The 17,942-nt window shown below is 42.7% G+C and overlaps 1 protein-coding gene across 1 annotated transcript in view; it reads left to right on the top strand.

The window, feature by feature from the left end:
• LOC126455509 (solute carrier family 22 member 7-like) overlaps positions 1 to 16,591 on the top strand; it is a 204,747-nt gene extending 188,156 nt beyond the window's left edge. The window contains exons 10-11 of the mRNA XM_050091259.1: positions 7,140 to 7,327; positions 15,909 to 16,591. Of these exons, the coding sequence (XP_049947216.1) occupies positions 7,140 to 7,327; positions 15,909 to 16,151 (431 nt within the window). The 3' untranslated portion in view covers positions 16,152 to 16,591. The remainder of the gene's footprint in view (positions 1 to 7,139; positions 7,328 to 15,908) is intronic.
• The last annotated feature ends 1,351 nt before the right edge of the window (positions 16,592 to 17,942 follow it).

The raw sequence follows: 17,942 nt of genomic DNA on the forward strand, positions 1-17,942 counted from the left end.
AACGGCAGCAATAATTGTCATTTTCATCTGAAGAGTTTAACTTAAAAACAGCACTAGCGATGTCTTCCTTTCAGAGTCAACAGTCATTTTAAATATCAGTCTCGTTAACAAAATACCTTAACCCTCCCGGATAGCCTCATCTGTGATGTGAAGAATCGCACCGACGCCTGATCGAATCCACCTGGCGAATTAACGGTGAAGCTCGGTGTGATAACCAGATTGGATGTGGTTTGTACGTAGTTTCCCACAACCCACTATGTAAATACTGGGCTAGTTCCGTAGTCTCACCTCGGATACACCTTGCGTAAAGATGTAGGAAACCATCCCGCACTTGAACGTGTGCTTTATTCTAGATGGAGACAGATGGTGTAGACGATCTGCATCCTGGGGTGGAGAGGTGACGTCAAGAAGGAAATCCGGCCACCGACTGTGCCTAGTATTGCCTCAGCCTCTATAAAAATGCACAAAGAAGAAAGGAGAAGATTGGCTATGACCAGATTAAAATATGATAAATAGATATTTCAAATAGAGTCCCTTGCATGATGCCAATTGATTTAGTTTGGAATTCTGATACATAATTATTTGATTGAACTGTTTTACAAGAAGAAGACAATATAGGTGACTGCAAAAAATTAATATATCTACTTTCACTCAACTTCATGTTGTGACCAGATGAAACCAATTTCGTCCAGCCATAACTGTGGGTTCTTTGATAAGATTGGGAGAAAGCTTATCAAACTAGAACACATGTACTATAAGTTCTCTTTATTACATAAAAGAATAAAAGATTTACTTAACTTTGACACAGTGCTTTGCCACAGGACTGCTTGATAATATACCTCTGTCAGTGACCATTAAAGCATCACTTGGTGCACTGATGAACAAACTGTTCTCTTGAGGTAGAATGTTCAGCCTTTACTGAAGTAAAAATTCAGCAGAAACTTTAACAACTGTCTGTGTCTTACACAGTGTTGCTGACTCTTTCAGATGCAGTCACGAACTGTGGCTTAGCTCAACCCTCTATTGACCTGCAGTTTGAGGGCGCTGCTGTGCTTAGAAGGGAAACGTTGTCTTCAGGGGCGCCTCCGATACATTGTTGCGGATCGCAGGGAGACCCCGCAAACGTCTGTGGTAGCGATATGGGTTGCCGACTTCGGTGTGCTACCGTGATCTCTGGACGAGACTATACTTTCTAACAGCCAAACTAATTTGCTGAGCCGTGTCATTCACTTCTACTGTGTGTCTAAATGTTCTTCCTGGTATCAGACTCTAGCTATGATTAACGTCCTTGCAGCAAATAATGGCTTTCATGTTGTGATATTAAGTTTTTCAGTATAAATTAAGGTGTAGCCTTATAATTTCATGACGGTATTGATGTGAGCACCTGAAAAACAGCCGGCCGGGGTGGCCGAGCGGTTCTAGGCGCTACAGTCTGGAACCGTGCTACCGCTACGGTCGCAGGTTCGAATCCTGCCTCGGGCATGGATGTGTGTGATGTCCTTAGGTTAGTTAGGTTTAAGTAGTTCTAAGTTCTAGGGGACTGATGACCACAGAAGTTAAGTCCCATAGTGATCAGAGCCATTTGAACCATTTTTCAACCTGAAAAACAGCTCCATTTCTCCTTCCATTGGTAAAGACCGTTCTGTTCCTTTGCCAGATAAATGAAACTCAGTAATATAGATTTTTTTGACTGTGTGTTACATGAAGTGGTTTGTTTGTGTAGCTGCTGTAGAAGCTGAAGAGGAACTTGTTGGTTTCGTCCCACACAACAAGATTCCATTGAAGGCGCGCTAAAACGGTTATAACGGAAATGACGTTAAAATGGAACAATAAGGCGGTTCTTTCAAAATGCAGCCTGATGTCTTACTTATTATTTCTTTTAAGGATTTGCTCTATCAGGTTTTGAAACCCCAAGGAATGTCGACTGACCACCGAGTCCTCCTCTGCCTTGTGGCGTTGTGCGGATGTGGTTCAAAATGGTTCAAATGGTTCAAATGGCTCTGAGCACTATGCGACTTACTGCTGAGGTCATCAGTCGCCTAGAACTTAGAACTAATTAAACCTAACTAGCCTAAGGACATCACACACATCCATGCCCGAGGCAGGATTCGAACCTGTGGATGTGGTATTGAGGGGCAAGTGATGAGTACACCGCTCTCCGGCCATTTTGTCGACTTTCCAGACCGTGGTGAGGCCACTTTTCATTCAAGTAGCTCCCCAACTGGAATCGCAAGGCTGAGTGCAATCCGTACGAGACCCCCTACCGAGGAAAAATCCTTGACAGTACTGGGAATCGAACCTTGATCCCCCGTATGGCAGCAATATGTGCTGATCATTTAGCTATGCAGTCGGACTATTTCTTCTACCATGTAATAAAAATCACTAAACAAGAAACGATATCCGCATTTGCGCTATTAACATGGCATATTGGGTTATTTTTTTCACCAGACCAAACAAAGTAAGTAACGTTAGATTTTCTACTGCTGTTACTGTACAGCTTGGCTTTGTGCACTATCATTGTGAGAACAACCGAGTTTTCCCCGAATCCGGTGATGCGTGTTGCAAGCTGTCACTGGGTCTACGGGTATACTTTTTCTAAATGCTTTTGACAGCCACTTAGTATCCCCTCTAGATGAGCAGGTCGCCTCACCACGATTCAAATGTATGATAACGATGTAACAGCAAGGAAACGGAAGCGAAGGTTGGGCCTCACATATGAATCGTAGCTGTGGGTATTGTACAAAATTAATGAGCGTGGAAGGTGCACTGCGGACAAGTGGCTACTGGAACCAAACGAGAATTCAGAAACAGTGCGATTTATTGACAAATTAGTCATATTTGTATTTTTAGTTGACAAATACAAGTAAACAAATTCTGTATTTTAGAAGAACTGAGTGTAGAACCTGAGTACACTTATATAATCACGTTAAATGTTAGGGTGGGTGGTATGGTTAATAAAGGAATTGAGAGTACTCTGGCAACAAAGCTTCGCACAGAATCTAGCTGAATTTAAACATTAGATCGTTCTGATCATGATGATTGCATCGACTTCACAAGTGGGTTGGATCAGCATGCAAAATAACGCAACAACAAAGTCATAGCCAACAGGTCAATTACAAAACGTGATCGATTAATTACCCAGTGTCAAAACGCGTCTATTTCCTCCTGTGTATTACCTGGTCGCCACATTGGGATGTAAACTTACACAAGTTGAACTGTGCCGAGGTGAGATGATGTTACAGCAGGTGATGGAGTGATACATGCCACGGTACATCAGCTACTGCTCTCTCCACCTCAGGTGTTTGCGAAGTCCACGATCAGTGTGCCTCAGGAGGAGGCTCAGTTCCATCATTAAAAAATTGTGGCTTCTGTTCCTGCCCTCGCGATGCCGCTAAAATTGTGTGCAAGCCTATCTAAATGAACGTTCAAAAATGGTTCAAATGGCTCTGAGCACTATGGGACTCAACTGCTGAGGTCATTAGTCCCCTAGAACTTAGAACTAGTTAAACCTAACTAACCTAAGGACATCACAAACATCCATGCCCGAGGCAGGATTCGAACCTGCGACCGTGGCGGTCTTGCGGTTCCAGACTGCAGCGCCTTTAACCGCACGGCCACTTCGGCCGGCTCTAAATGAACGATTCTAGCTCTAGCTCTCGTCTCAAAAATGGTGCGTTCACTACGCAAAATAGCCTGATGATTTTTGAGAGGTTGCGAATTCCGACGAATGGTAAGAATAGTCAGCCACTGTTCCCATACGCCGCCCAACGGTAACACAGCCTCACCTGTCCACTAATACTCCATGTGGAGAGTGTTTGTCAGAATGTTGACCAATAATTTACAAGCGACGTATGTCCTTAATTTTACATTACCAGTGTTGTAGCAAGCGACGTTTTAGGCTACGCTGCAGTTTTTACTCCTTTTTCTTGTTTTATGACATTTACTTCTGGCAGCACGTAGTCGATACAGTTTTGCTTTGTTTCATCCTTTGCTAAGTGATTATTTCTTTTACGGTACTCTAGTGAGAAACTATTGACTCTGAAGGTCTAAAGCGTGTATCAAAAACAATGGCGCAACCTTACACGGCTGAAAATACACGACAATTGAAGCACAAATGTCCCACTAAACACGGGTCCGCGAACGAGCTGCTTGCGTGATAATCACTACTGTGTCATTCGAAGCCGCCACTGACGTCATTGTAAACATCGTCCGGTTTCTCCCTTGCGCACTCGAGGCCGTCCTACGTTCGCTGTTTACACAATGGAACATTGCCGAGAGGTGGAGTTGGAATCAGACCATACGCGCAGAACGTATAGGACGGATACAGTACACAGTCTCAGATGGTAACAGTCGCGTCTGAGGAGTGCTACGTGCTCAAAAATGTTCAAATGTGTGTGAAATCTTATGGGACTTAACTGCTAAGGTCATCAGTCCCTAAGCTTACACACCACTTAACCTAAATTATCCTGAGGACAAACACAAACACCCATGCTCGAGGGAGGACACGAACCTCCGCCGGGACCAGCCGCACAGTCCATGACTGAAGCGCCTAAGACCGCACGGCTAATCCCGCGCGGCAGTGCACCGTCTGCTGTGTTGAAGTTACAATGGAACCGTACAGTAACGAAGAGTATGCGGATACGCATTTCGTGTACGGTAGGGCTAATAGCGATGCACGGGAGGCTGCACCCTTGTACCAAGAAACATATACTGATCGAAGACACCCCGAAAGTCGTATATTTACAAGGGTCCATCAGCGCCTGAGAGAACACGGTGGTTTTGCACATGGTAGAGCAGGAGGTAGGCTTGCTCGCATTACGCCTGAGGTTAAGGATATGGTGTTGGAAGCAGTGCAGCCCTCTACAGGGACTTCGAAGAGAATTGCCACACAAGTGCCTGTTGTAAGTCACAGTTGTGTATGGAAAATTTTACATCGCAATTTACTGTGCCCTTACCACCTCCAACGAGTTGAATGTCTCAATGGTGTGGACTTCGTTTTGTCAGTGGCTGCAACAGCAGGCTGTAGTCGATCCTCGCTTCACATGTAACATTTTATTTACAGACGAAGCAGGATTCACATGCGATGGTGTGTTTAACTATCATAATACACATTTGTCGTGTGATACCCACGTACTGTTCATGAGTCACCACATCAGCAACGTTTCTCACTGAATGTTTGGTTAGGGGTAATAGGCGATCAACTCATTGGGCCACACCTTCTTCCACCACAACTTAATGGACGGAGGTACCTCAGCTTTCTGCGGCGTCATCTTCCAGGATTGCTTGAGAACGTTCACCCACAGCAACCGCAGAGTATGTGGTACATGCTTGATGGAGCTCCGGCACATTTTGCTGTTGGCATGAGACGGCATCTAACGTGCAGATACGGGCAAAGATGAATAGGTCGAGGCGGACCAGTACCTTGGCTTCCAAGATAACCTGACCTACAACCTTTGGATTTTTGTGTTGGGGTCACCTCAGAAGCAAAGTATACACCACACCCGTTAACACGGTTGAAGAGCTGGGGCAGAGAGTTGTACATGCTTGTCAAGAATTCCGGAATGATCAAGGGGTTTTCGAAATGAATGAAATTTATTGCAGAGACGAGCACAGTATTGCATCCAGATGCAAGGAAAACACTTCGAACACCTCCTTTAACAGGTACCCCATACGTGAAATGTGAACTAATCGCGATGTTCCACCCAATAGTAAAATCTAAATTTCAAACTACGACGATGTTTGCAATGACATCAGTGGCGGCTTGGAACCATACAGTCGTGATTACCTCGCAAGCGGCTCGTTTGCTGACCAGTGTTTACTGGGACATTTGTGTTTCTATTATCGTGTAATTTCAGCCACGTAAGTTTGCCCCATCCTTTTTGGTACACCGTGTATATTTGTCGAATTATTGTTCATACTGACATATTCTATTAATAAGATAATTTACACACTTACGAACTGTATCTTACAATTAAAGGGAAACACGCATAGGCTTCAGCTGTCAGACTGCACCTCCGATACGACGGTCGTTCACAATGGTACCCCCCCCCCCCCCCCTCCACCCACACACCTAGCGCGTGTCTGTGAAGCTACAAGCCAAGTTACTTTGAGCGCAGTCTTCTACATAAACTGCAAAAGTAATTTTACCAGGTAATTTAATTACAGCACATTAATGAAATTTGAGGAGATCGAGAAAGCGTTATTTTTTGCATTCTTCGTTTAATAAAAAAAAAAAATATTTCGGTACCCTTAATTTCGGGTTAAACGTTTTTCACTGTATGTGCATCAGAATTTTAGCCATCATTGTAATACATGCATTCATACTGGTGGTCTTTACCGTAAGCGGTTACAACGAAAAATGGTTCAATTGGCTCTGAGCACTATGGGACTTAACCATTTGAGGTCATCAGTCCCCTAGAACTTAGAACTACTTAAACCTAACTAACCTAAGGACAGCACACACATACTTGCCCGAGGCTGGATTCGAACCTGCGACCGTAGAGGTCACGCGGTTCCAGACTGAAGCGCCTAGAACCGGTCGGCCACACGGGCCGGCGGTTACTACGACCACAGATTGTTGCTTTAATTATGTCTATACAAAACCAAATAATAACTACTCTTTCATGTGTGGTGTCTGTTTTTTCTGACGTTTCAGAATAATAGTAATATCTAGGCCCTGGCAGCACTTCACGATATGTCCAATGTGGATGCAACCTAGGTCCAATATGTTGCAGGAACCATGAGACATACTGTGAGCTGTGAGGAGTGAGGAAACTGGAGGGGGGGGGGGGCACAACGAAAGTAGTGTGCGACAAGCTGGGACTTCAGGTTGGGCGGGAAGCGTTCCTGGGTAGCCGAAGCGTTAACGTGACCGCTTGCATAAAATGGGAAATCAGGCAAAAATTTTCACTTGTCGCCATTGAATTATTTCTACGACTTCGCGTGGCTGACGTCGGTATTTCTCTTTCTTGCAATATAATAATTTCCGACCCTTAGATCCTTTCTTCAGAGTAGTCAGTGCAGGCTCGTCTACTGCTGTACAAGTTTCATCCTTACGAGACACCAACGAAGCGCGTGGGAGCGTTGGCGCAGCTCACCATTAGGACAGCAGAGCAGTACAGTTGCTGGTTTGTTGTCAGGCTGGGACGTGGTGTGGGCGGAGATGACGCTGCTGGCGCTGAGCAAGGCGTTCATCTGCGCCGCCTTCTGCCCGCTGCACGTGCTGGCGCTCGAGACGTTCCCCACGTGTCTGCGCCAGACGGGCATCTCCTTCTACAGCATGCTGGGAGCCGCTGCTAGCGTCGCCTCGCCCTACCTCGTCTTCCAGGTAACCTCTCCTTTACTTCTGTCTCTTCATAGGCGTCTCATTCCCCCCTCACCCCTCATGGGTGGAGGGGCGGACTGTCAGAGAACAAGTATCGCGCTTTTCAACCATTTGGACTTAAAATACATAAATTCGAAACGTAATTAAAAAGGTGAGATGCTTACGAATGCTTAAAGAACTACACTACTGGACATTAAAATTGCTACACCACGAAGATGACGTGCTACAGACGCGTAATTTAACCGACAGGAATAACATGCTGTGATATGCAAATGATTAGCTATTCAGAGCATTCACACAAGGTTGGCACTGGTGGCGACACCTACAACGTGCTGACATGAGGAAAGTTTCCAACCGATTTCTCATACACAAACAGCAGTTGACCGGCGTTGCCTGGTGAAACGTTGTTGTGATGCCTCGTGTAAGGAGGAGAAATGCGTACCATCACGTTTCCGACTTTGATAAAGGACGGATTGTAGACTATCACGATTGTGGTTTATCGTATCGCGACATTGCTGCTCGCGTTGGTCGAGATCCAATGACTGTCAGCAGAATATGGAATCGGTGGGTTCAGGAGGGTAATACGGAATGCTGTGCTGGATCCCAACGGCCTCGTAGCACTAGCAGTCGAGATGACAGGCATCTTATCCACATGGCTGTAACGGATCGTGCAGCCACGTCTCAATCGGTGAGTCAACAGATGGGGACGTTTGCAAGACAACAACTTTTGTGGCGGTGTTCGTAGCGACAAACAATTCGCGGTAGAAACGGCTTACGAAGTCACCGCCACACTTTTAATAGCGGGCCGACCGGTCCGCTGGAACAGTGAACAGAAAGATGAAAACCCAAACACTCTGATTAAATAAAAGTCGGTACTTATCTTTATTAACGAAGATACAGAAACACAGTAGTGAACTCCGTGTCTACAGAGATGTGTCTAGTTCGAGTCGGAGCGGCTAGGTCAGCGTCGGCTGACGACAAACAACAACTCTGCTGCGATGAACACACAACTGACTAGCAAGTACACAATTCGGTGGCGAGTATACAACTGAGCGGCCAATACAGAACTGTCCTAGTGCTCGCGACTCCAGCGCTTAAGAAACCAGAAGCCAGCGGTGGCGCGCGCAGACTTGCGGCGATTTCCTGTCTCGCTGGCGCTGCTTATGCGGATGGCGTCCGGACTTTGATGCTGCCAACCTTTTGGCAGCGGGCTCGGGTGGCATTACTGGCTAGGATATAACAACAACCATCTGTACGAACAGTTCGACGACGTTTGCAGCAACATGAACTATCAGCTCGGAGACCATGGCTGCGGTTACCCTGGACGCTGCATCACAGCGCCTGCGATGGTGTACTCAACGACGAACCTGGATGCACGAATGGCGAAACGTCATTTTTTCGGATGAATCTAGGTTCTGTTTACAGCATCATTATTGTCGCATCCGTGTTTGGCGACATGGCAGTGAAGGCACATTGGAAGCGTGTATTCGTCATCGCCATACTGGCGTATCACCCGGCTTGATGGTATGGGGTGCCATTGGTTACACGTCTCGGTCACCTCTTGTTCGCACTGACAGCACTTTGAATAGTGGACGTTACATTTCAGATGCGTTACAACCCGTGGCTCTACCCTTCATTCGATCCCTGCGAAACCATACATTTCAGCAGGATAATGCACGACCGCATGTTGCAGGTCCTGTACAGGCCTTTCTGGATACAGGAAATGAGCGTCTGGTCAATGGTGGCCGAGCAACTGGCTCGTCACAATACGCCAGTCACTACTCTTGATGAACTGTGTTGAAGCTGCATGGGCAGCTGTATCTGTACACGCCATCCGTTATTACGGCCAGAGGTGGTTGCTCTGGGTACTGATTTCTCAGGATCTATGCACCCAAATTGCGTGAAAATGTAATCACATGTCAATTCTAGTATAATATATTTGTCCAATGAATACCCGTTCATCATCTGCATTTCTTCTTGGTGTAGCAATTTTAATGGCCAGTAGTGCATTAAAAGATGATTTTTGTTGACAGCAGGTAAGCTGTAGCATCTCTTTATTTCGTGAATAGTTGAAGTTATCGGTAACTGGTAATATATGGAAAATAATGTAATTTTGTTTCACATTTAATCCTCCTAACTACTGTGTGAACCGAGATACTGAAACACTATTAAAAACAAAACCATTTTGCTCCTTGGTTGTTATACAATCACTATCATTTGAATCATAAGATCAGCTGTTTTGGTGATGTGACATTTTCATTTGCTAGTCCAATCATTGTAATTTTACACTGTCTTGCTGTAGTTGGTGTATGCAGAAATGAGTCTGTTATTTAAATACACTCGAATGAGAACGATGCTACATACTCATCAATGGTTTAAAATAACATTACTGCTTTAGTGGTGCACACGAGAAATGATGGGAGTCGATCTTTGTGACAACGGAACAACTGGCAGAGCTTCTATACAGCTGACTCCCATCTCAGCTGCTCGCTTGTTTGCTTTCGTGATGGTTCGCTGCAGACTCTCCATCTTCTTGAGCTTCCATTCCCAATTATGGCAGCAGCCACTCCATCCTCCATACACACTGTGTGCCTCTATCACTGGCTGCCAGAAGCCAATCACACCCATTTTGACAGATGCCAATGCTCCCTGGCCAACTTCCGGATGTAAACAAGACCAGACGATGTGCTATCGATGACTGGGTGCCACATGCAGAGTCTTGCCCTGCCGTTACTTCCCATGGCGCTGGCTCCAAGATGTTGACACTTCCTTGCCCCCCACCAGACTGCTCTCTGCTGTCACATACGGCTGCTCCTCGCCTTGCCTTGGATTGCTCGGCTATTTTGCAATTTTGTGTTTGCCGTGACGTGGCTTGAACGCATCACCAGCACTGACGTCAACAGACAAGCAGGATGGTACTTCAGCTGAACGTTGAATCACTAATTCACCACACAGTGGCATATGTAAGTAAACATTAACACTCACATTACACAGAACACTGCAGTACGTGGGTGGATTCGACGCATACTGGGTAGTGTCGAATATATCCCTATAGAGCAATGTGCTGTGTGACGCATTTCGAGTTTCTATGGTTGTGTATGTATGTCACTACGGGAGTAATGTAACTTCAAATTGTTGATGAGCATGGAATGCAGTTCTCGCTCGAGTCCACTATGACAGCGGCAATATATATTTCAGCGACAGAAGCACATTTGTATACACCCATCACAGTGTAACATTACAATGATGATGATGTTTGGTTTGTGGGGCGCTCAACTGCACAGTCATCATAGCCCGTGCAAAGTCCCAATTTTTTCACAGACGAATTTTTGCACAGTCCTATCTAGTCACTGTCGCGAATGATGAGGATGATGATAAAATGATGACGACAATAGAAACACCCAGTCCCCAGGCAGAGAAAATCCCCAACCCTGATGGGAATCGAACACAGGACCCTGTGACCCAGAGGCAGCAATGCTAGCCTCTTCTTTTTTTTTAATCTCATTTTGTTCGTTTTAGTTGTTGCATCTGCTCGGGGCGGACGTCGCAAGACACCCGTTTCACTTCGTCGTCGATCCATTAACTCAGTTTTTTCATTACAGAGGGAAGCTAACCCTCTGACCGAACTGGCTGAGCTACCGTACCGGCGTCTCTAGACCACGAGCTGCGGACGTGTAACATTACGATGACAGGTCTAGCACTTGAAAATGGCACATTGCCGACATCAGCTGATAACATGATACAGGTGAATGTGGTCGTACTACAGCCAGGAGGAAAATTTAATGCTCTTTTAATAATTTTGTGGCTCCGGCATCCTATATGGAAAATCGTTACTGAAGCACTATGTTTTTTTTTTTTTAAAAATAGAAGCATTCGAAAGCTGTTGATGACGTGAGTACAGTGACGTAAAGCTTGCTATAGTGCGTGTAAAATAAGTTGCGACTTTTGACAGCTCAGTACGGAGCGAGTGGAGGGAAGCGTAGTTGCCAGAATGTGCTGGGCGCGTCAGCAAGGGACCACAGTATACGGTATGCTAAGTATACTCGGCACGGAACCTTCCAGGCTCGCTTGATAGTGTTAACAGAAAGCCGTGCAAGCTTACCTATCTTTCTCAAACGTTTTTGAGGAAACTATTCGGTAAAAACTCCAATCCTCTCACATCTTATGATTTAATTCGTCAGCTTCGTGATGAACCGGCTATTATTTTGTTAATGGTCATAGTCATTGTGATATTTCGATAGTAGGTAATTTACTGCAAAAAATTCTTAATTTGCAGTGAAAAATAGGTATCGCTCTGAATTTGTGTTTGGTGCGTGATAGGTCACATGTTGCTGCATATTAAATGTAGTAGATAGATAATTCTCCTTCAAACTTCTAAGGATATTGCCGTTTGTATCTAATTTAGAGAAAATTTAATGTATTTAAAGCGCTCCGTGACGAACTCGTGCGCCACTGAACAAACTAGAATAAAATATTCATGAATTTCTCGTATCTCATAAATGGTTTGAAGTATCCAAATAGGATTTTGGCAAATGATAGCGCGCAAAGACGAGGGTGTTGTGCCGTACGATTAATATGTGAAACTTCCATATCTACTGCGATATTCAAACTATAATGTAATTATTGAGAGCTATCGATACTTGGTGAAACGAGAACTGCTGTGGGTTTTGTGACAATGTAAGTGAAGAAATTAGAAGTTCATTTTTATACTAAGAATGGGCTGTTTCATGAACTATTGACCTGACTAGCATTCAGTTGCTAGTATAATATTACACTCTTTCAGGATTCTGTCGCAATTTCAACTGCATTAGAATGTTAGTGAGATCAATATTTATGAACTCTGCTGTGTTTTGACAAACTAAGCAGATTTTAACATGGCAACAAGAGAAGTAAAGTATTCATTAAAAATCGTTACAGTCCTTCATGAATCAATGTCTCCTGAACTACTTCTTGGTATGGCTGACCAATCAAGATCAGTACCGTCGCGCAACATTTTCAGTGGCTTCTTTGGTCAGCATTTAAACATCACTGAGAGTAAACTTCTTGTTTCTTTTTTTGCCACATTACTTTTCACCTAGGCCCATATACTCTGTCGGATTTAAATGAGCATAATACGGAGGAAGCCTGATTAAATTATTATCTTTACCGTTAGCCAGTTCGTTGCTCTGGTAGCGTGAAGTTTTGGCTTGTACAGCAATACTGGTTCCATTATCTTCGCCTTACACATGCTGGGTTCACCTTTACCTCATGGAACATTTCTTTGTACCTGAAAAACATCCGTTTTCCTTCGCTGTATTGTTGAAACTTTATGCATCACGACAGAGTGATAATGCGTTTTGTCCATTACAATTGTCGGATTCCGGGAAATGTTTTGCAGCAGAAAGTTATCCTCCCAGTTCATGAACGTGTTCGACGACACTTTTATTGAAAATCTCATATTCTTATGTACTGCACCGTTGTTGTTAATGCCAATACAAAAAACTTGTTCATAATACTTGATGACTAAAGAACACTTCAATGCCACGAAATACAATGTTACAAGGAGAGCAGACGAACGTTGATGCATCTAATGCGTGCTGTTTATTCATGGTCTGTGCAACAGGGGCGCTTTACTAGCCGATCCACTGGTGGCATGGTGGGGAAACCCGTCTCCCCATTGGTGTTACCTGGGCAACAGCGTCACGTCCCGCTCCAGTCAGCCAAACGTCAAACCTCGCAACTAATTTTAAACATACTGTAACTGAGGCGTTGATATTGTTCTCAAAAGTATCTGAGACATGGATCTAAACTGAAAGGCAAGGCAATCGGAATCGGCTATTGTAGTGAGAACACCAGCAAGTGTGGCTCTTGGGCCACACTCCGTCGTTGTATCGAGCATTTCCCATGTTTACTCGTATTCACAAGAGTTGTTCGCTTTGTCATGAGTATGTACGTAACTTCTGAAACACTTTCCCCGAGCACCTTCTGATACACAAGAAGCTATAATATGGTTTACAACTCTTGTAGCTGATCCTGTATCTATGATGTGTAAAGTAGGGCGGAAAGGCAATAGTTTTGGTCTTAGTAGTGCAGGCTTCCCATCTTGCTGCATATAACGACAGATTCTCACATGACAGGCCTGCTTGGGGGAGTTTATGCCGCAAATAGAATCCACATTCCTTGCGATTAAGTTTCAGTACGTATTTCAGTCTTAAGAGAATTAACTAAATGACGTGCCCCTCCGTATACTATACTTTGCCAGAAACCCCATTTTGCTATTATGAACCGTTCACGAAACAAAAGGATAGTTGCATCTCAACAGACCTCACCCTGTATTCAAATATAGTAATTAAAATTATAAATTTAAAACTTGACATGTCTGCTTCTGCGGGGAGATGTATAATGGTGGCTTCCCTATAACACATAATCCCACAACATTACCAGTCCAGAATTCTCACTCTGCATTCGTAATGATTTCCTGTCGGAGACTGCTTCTATTCATGAAACTACAATCAAATTTAGTACAGCTTTTTGGTAACGATAAACGACATTAACGGGTCAATAAAATTATTTATTGTCATGGAAACACCAGTCTTAAAAAGGTCGCTGCAGACCCTCCAGAGACTAACATCGGGTATAATTAATATAAAACAAGTATCTTTGCAAGATGAGACGCCTAATATATTTGTTGTAGATAAATAGTCAAGAGAGATACCCTTGTTCATTTATGACTCACCTATGGTTGTAACAGGTCTACTCCAAATATAGCTTAAGTAAAGTGCTTTATTAAAGAAACCTCTCAGATTTTATTGTTTGAATAGATAGGAATGATAGGTACTGAAGCTCTGGGAAAACTATATAATTGTATGTACTGTGTCTTGCCAAAATTTAGTGTTAGTCTAATTTGTTGATATTTTCATAGTCAGTGGTCATAGTCATATCAGTAGGATGTGTTACTGTTTTTTTTTTTTTTTTTAATTGCCTTACATGTATTTTACAAGTCGAAAATAATTAACATGTATCAAGTAGGATAGAGGACTCGAATATAAACCTACATGGTTGCTTCAAATTCAGAATTCCTGCCACCAAGTAATGGACATGAAAAACATACACAGCCATTTCTATCGTGTGCCTACGCTGATTACTATCGTATCTTATCAAAATGTAATGACAGTCTTTTTATTCTGAACAATTGGTCGATGTTTTAGACTTTTCCGTTAACTGTGCTTTCTATAAGAGGAATAGTAGTATCTCTCTCAAACTACCATAATTTTATCATCTGTATTAAGGAAAAAATTTTCACCTGCGTCATTGCAAGTCGAAGTTCGTTAATATGTATTAGGAACAGCACAAAATACAAATGTGCTCTTCGATAGGCCATAACAGATGGCGTCAAATTCAGAAAGCCTTTTGCCATGAGATGGATATGAAACTCATTCACTATGTTTTCTGTCACACCTTATTTACAGGATGCCCTGTAGTTATGTGCAGTTCGTTTCACTGACTGTAGCATTTGTCTTTCTGGATAGATAGTTTCGATATGGTAACAATGTGTAGTCTGAGCGTGGGGATAACGGTTACTGGACTTACAACTATTAGTGCAAGCCAGACAGCATGGCGGAGCGGTTGTCTCTGAAACAGGGCGCGCATTGAGGTGCGTTTGCATACTGCAACAAACAATTACGCGGAGGTGAGACGGAGGATGAGTTTGGAGGAAATGGCGCATCTGTGTTAACAATCGCTAAAAATAAACAATAAATTTGACACTACTGGTAGTATTTTGCATGCGATGGGAGAGGGTAAGCCGCAGAGTATGCATACTGATGATTAAAGGGCTTGTGTGATGGAAGCAGTTAACTCGTCCCAAGATAAGCAGGAATCCCATTAGCGCATGTCCAAAGAGTTGAATATTTCACGCACAACATTGCAGGGAGTAACGAAGGATCTAAAATTTAAGCTATATCAGCTTCGTTGGATAAAATATCTTAACGAGGATGATCAGAATATGCGCTTGGAGTATGCAGAAAAACGGCTGAGAATGGCGAACGAAAAGCAAGGTTTGCTAGAACACGTCGGAGCGTTTTGAAGGACAAAGTGTATGAACATCACATACAGAATTTTGCCGAACTATAAGAAGCTATCACAGACGAGTTTTACCGGATAGCAATAGGGTCTGTTACGCTGCTTGTGACAATGTTGATCTTCGTCTCCAAGCATGTACCGATTTGGATGGTGTGTTGATGGACCACGCCATGGAGAAGAGAGATTAAGTCTCTTTTAAGGCTATGAGAGTAATGTGTTTACGTTCAATTTTATGTTAAACTTACTTTACTAGTTTCTTTACTGTAGTCTTTTAAATATCATTTATATGTTTGTATGCCACAGATTACGTTAAAATGCGTTATAATAACCCAGTTGTCGCTGATTTTCTCTCCTTGACAGTGTCTGGAGCGTTCATAAACCAAAAGTGATATGGATCGTTAGCTTCAGTTGTACTTTTTATTTACATAACTGACCAGTGATAAACGTCTTTTTTTTTCGTCTGTTGCATTAAGACCTTCTGTGTAATGTGGGAATATTTCTAACATTGTGCTGTATGTTACAGGGTCAAAACAAAGATGTTCAGATTCCGTTCCTAGTAATGTCTGCACTAGCTTCAATCGGCTCAATTCCCGCCTTCTTCCTCAACGAGACCAGGAAACGGCAAATGCCAGAGACCTTGGCAGACGTCAACAGAATGAAAAAGGCACTGAAAGTGAGGAAACTCTCGGCGCCAGATCTGACACCAGAGTACGTCAGCAACGGCAACGTCGGAGAAGATGGAAACAGCCAACGCGGCCTGCCTTAAGTTGCTGTTACAGTTGTAGAACTGCAGAAGTACTACCACCGTGAAAACAGAAAAGGAAACTTGTAACAAAACTAGATACAATTTGTGAGTATGGTTAATTACGGAGACCGCAAATACTGAGTTCTCCTTCAAAAATCCACACTTTTTCAACTCTTGTATTATTTTAATACTCTGTACACAATAAGTTTTCTAACATTGTGATCTCTAACAAGAATTACAAAAGTTGTGAATTTGAAATATTGTTCCTCAGTGAGCTATGAGCCTAGCCCCATGTCGTGGTGGCTGCGGCGTTCTGTCCATTTGATGTTGCGTTTTGTTCCGTTTTTCGCTTTCTTATCCCTTTCTCTCTTTTTCCTTCGCCTCACGACATTGGTAATGAAAATTTTGTTTCATATTTCATTCAGATTCTTTATGATTAAAGCTAAATGATTACAATTGAAGGCAGAAGATTTCTTCTTTCTGTAATCTCTGCAACAAACTAACAAACATTTTGTCTGTGTACGCTTTCACCTTTTGACCGGTAATATTTTACAGCCCCTCTTTTCTGACAGCCCCAAAATTTATTTAAGGCACAAGTATTTCTCGTGAGAAGTATCATGTTAAATTTTTCTTTTTATTGCAAGGACACACTTATGGTAAACTGAAGCAGCTGACAGAAATGATGTAATAAATCACCAAGTAAGTACGAAATTGTTTTCGAAGATAAATGTGGAAAAAAACGTGAGATACAGCGATATAAAAATCAGTTTTGACTGCGCGGATATGGCTGTCCACACACGTTTGCACTAGAGAGCGAGAGAGTGAGAGAGAGAGACAGAGAGAGAGAGAGAGAGAGAGAGAGAGAGAGAGAGAGAGAGACAGACAGACAGACAGAGAGCGAAAGAAAAAGGAGAGAGAGAGAGAGAGAGAGAGAGATGCGTGCACCCACATAAGAAAATAGGTGCATGTCATAGAGGAAGATAAGCTAAACAGCATTGAGAGTCGTATAGAGAACCGACAAAGCTAAGCACAAATGTAGACAGATAAAAATGAATACTGAAGCAAAATAGGTTATTCTGATTTAGGTATGTTTTCAACATTCGGTCCTTATACAGTAGATGAAAAATACAATTAGTTTCAAGTACGAAAATGAACAAGTAACACCTGCACAACTAGAAAAAAAGGAAAAAGAAAAAATTTACATTACCATACCTGGTGGAGATTTGTTGGAAAAACATGTAAGAGATTTTATAACAGTAATGTTAAAAGAAGCTTTGGCTCAGAGAATAAACTGAGACTAAACACAGAATACACAAAACTAAAAGGTACGACTAGTCAGCTACTGTGACATTTTCTATACTATACAAACAGGACAAACATTTACTACAAGATATAATCTCTCCACACTAAATACACACCTTAGATAACAATAGCAGTCTTTGGTAGACAGAAGCCATAATCTTTTAGTTCTTCACATAAAAGAAAAGGATAATTATTTGAATATTATGGTGTCTTATTACAAACAATACAAATCGAACTTCAAAATAATGTATTGAACATTTTGAAAATATTCTTCTTAATGCACATAATTAAGATCAAAAGACAGCTGTAAATTTACATTCAATAAAAATCTACTTAAATAGTGGATAATAAAGTGTGACAGAGTGTATCTCTGATGTCATAAATGTAACAAAACAAAATATTATTATGGTTCACATATACCGTTAAATATATGAAAATATTAGTAAATATAAACATACAGTCAATAAATGTACGTTTATAATGGTTTGATTTTCCACAGGTAAGTACCAA

The sequence above is a fragment of the Schistocerca serialis genome, chromosome 2, assembly GCF_023864345.2.
Source record: "Schistocerca serialis cubense isolate TAMUIC-IGC-003099 chromosome 2, iqSchSeri2.2, whole genome shotgun sequence".
In the NCBI taxonomy this organism is placed as follows: Eukaryota; Metazoa; Arthropoda; class Insecta; order Orthoptera; family Acrididae; genus Schistocerca; species Schistocerca serialis.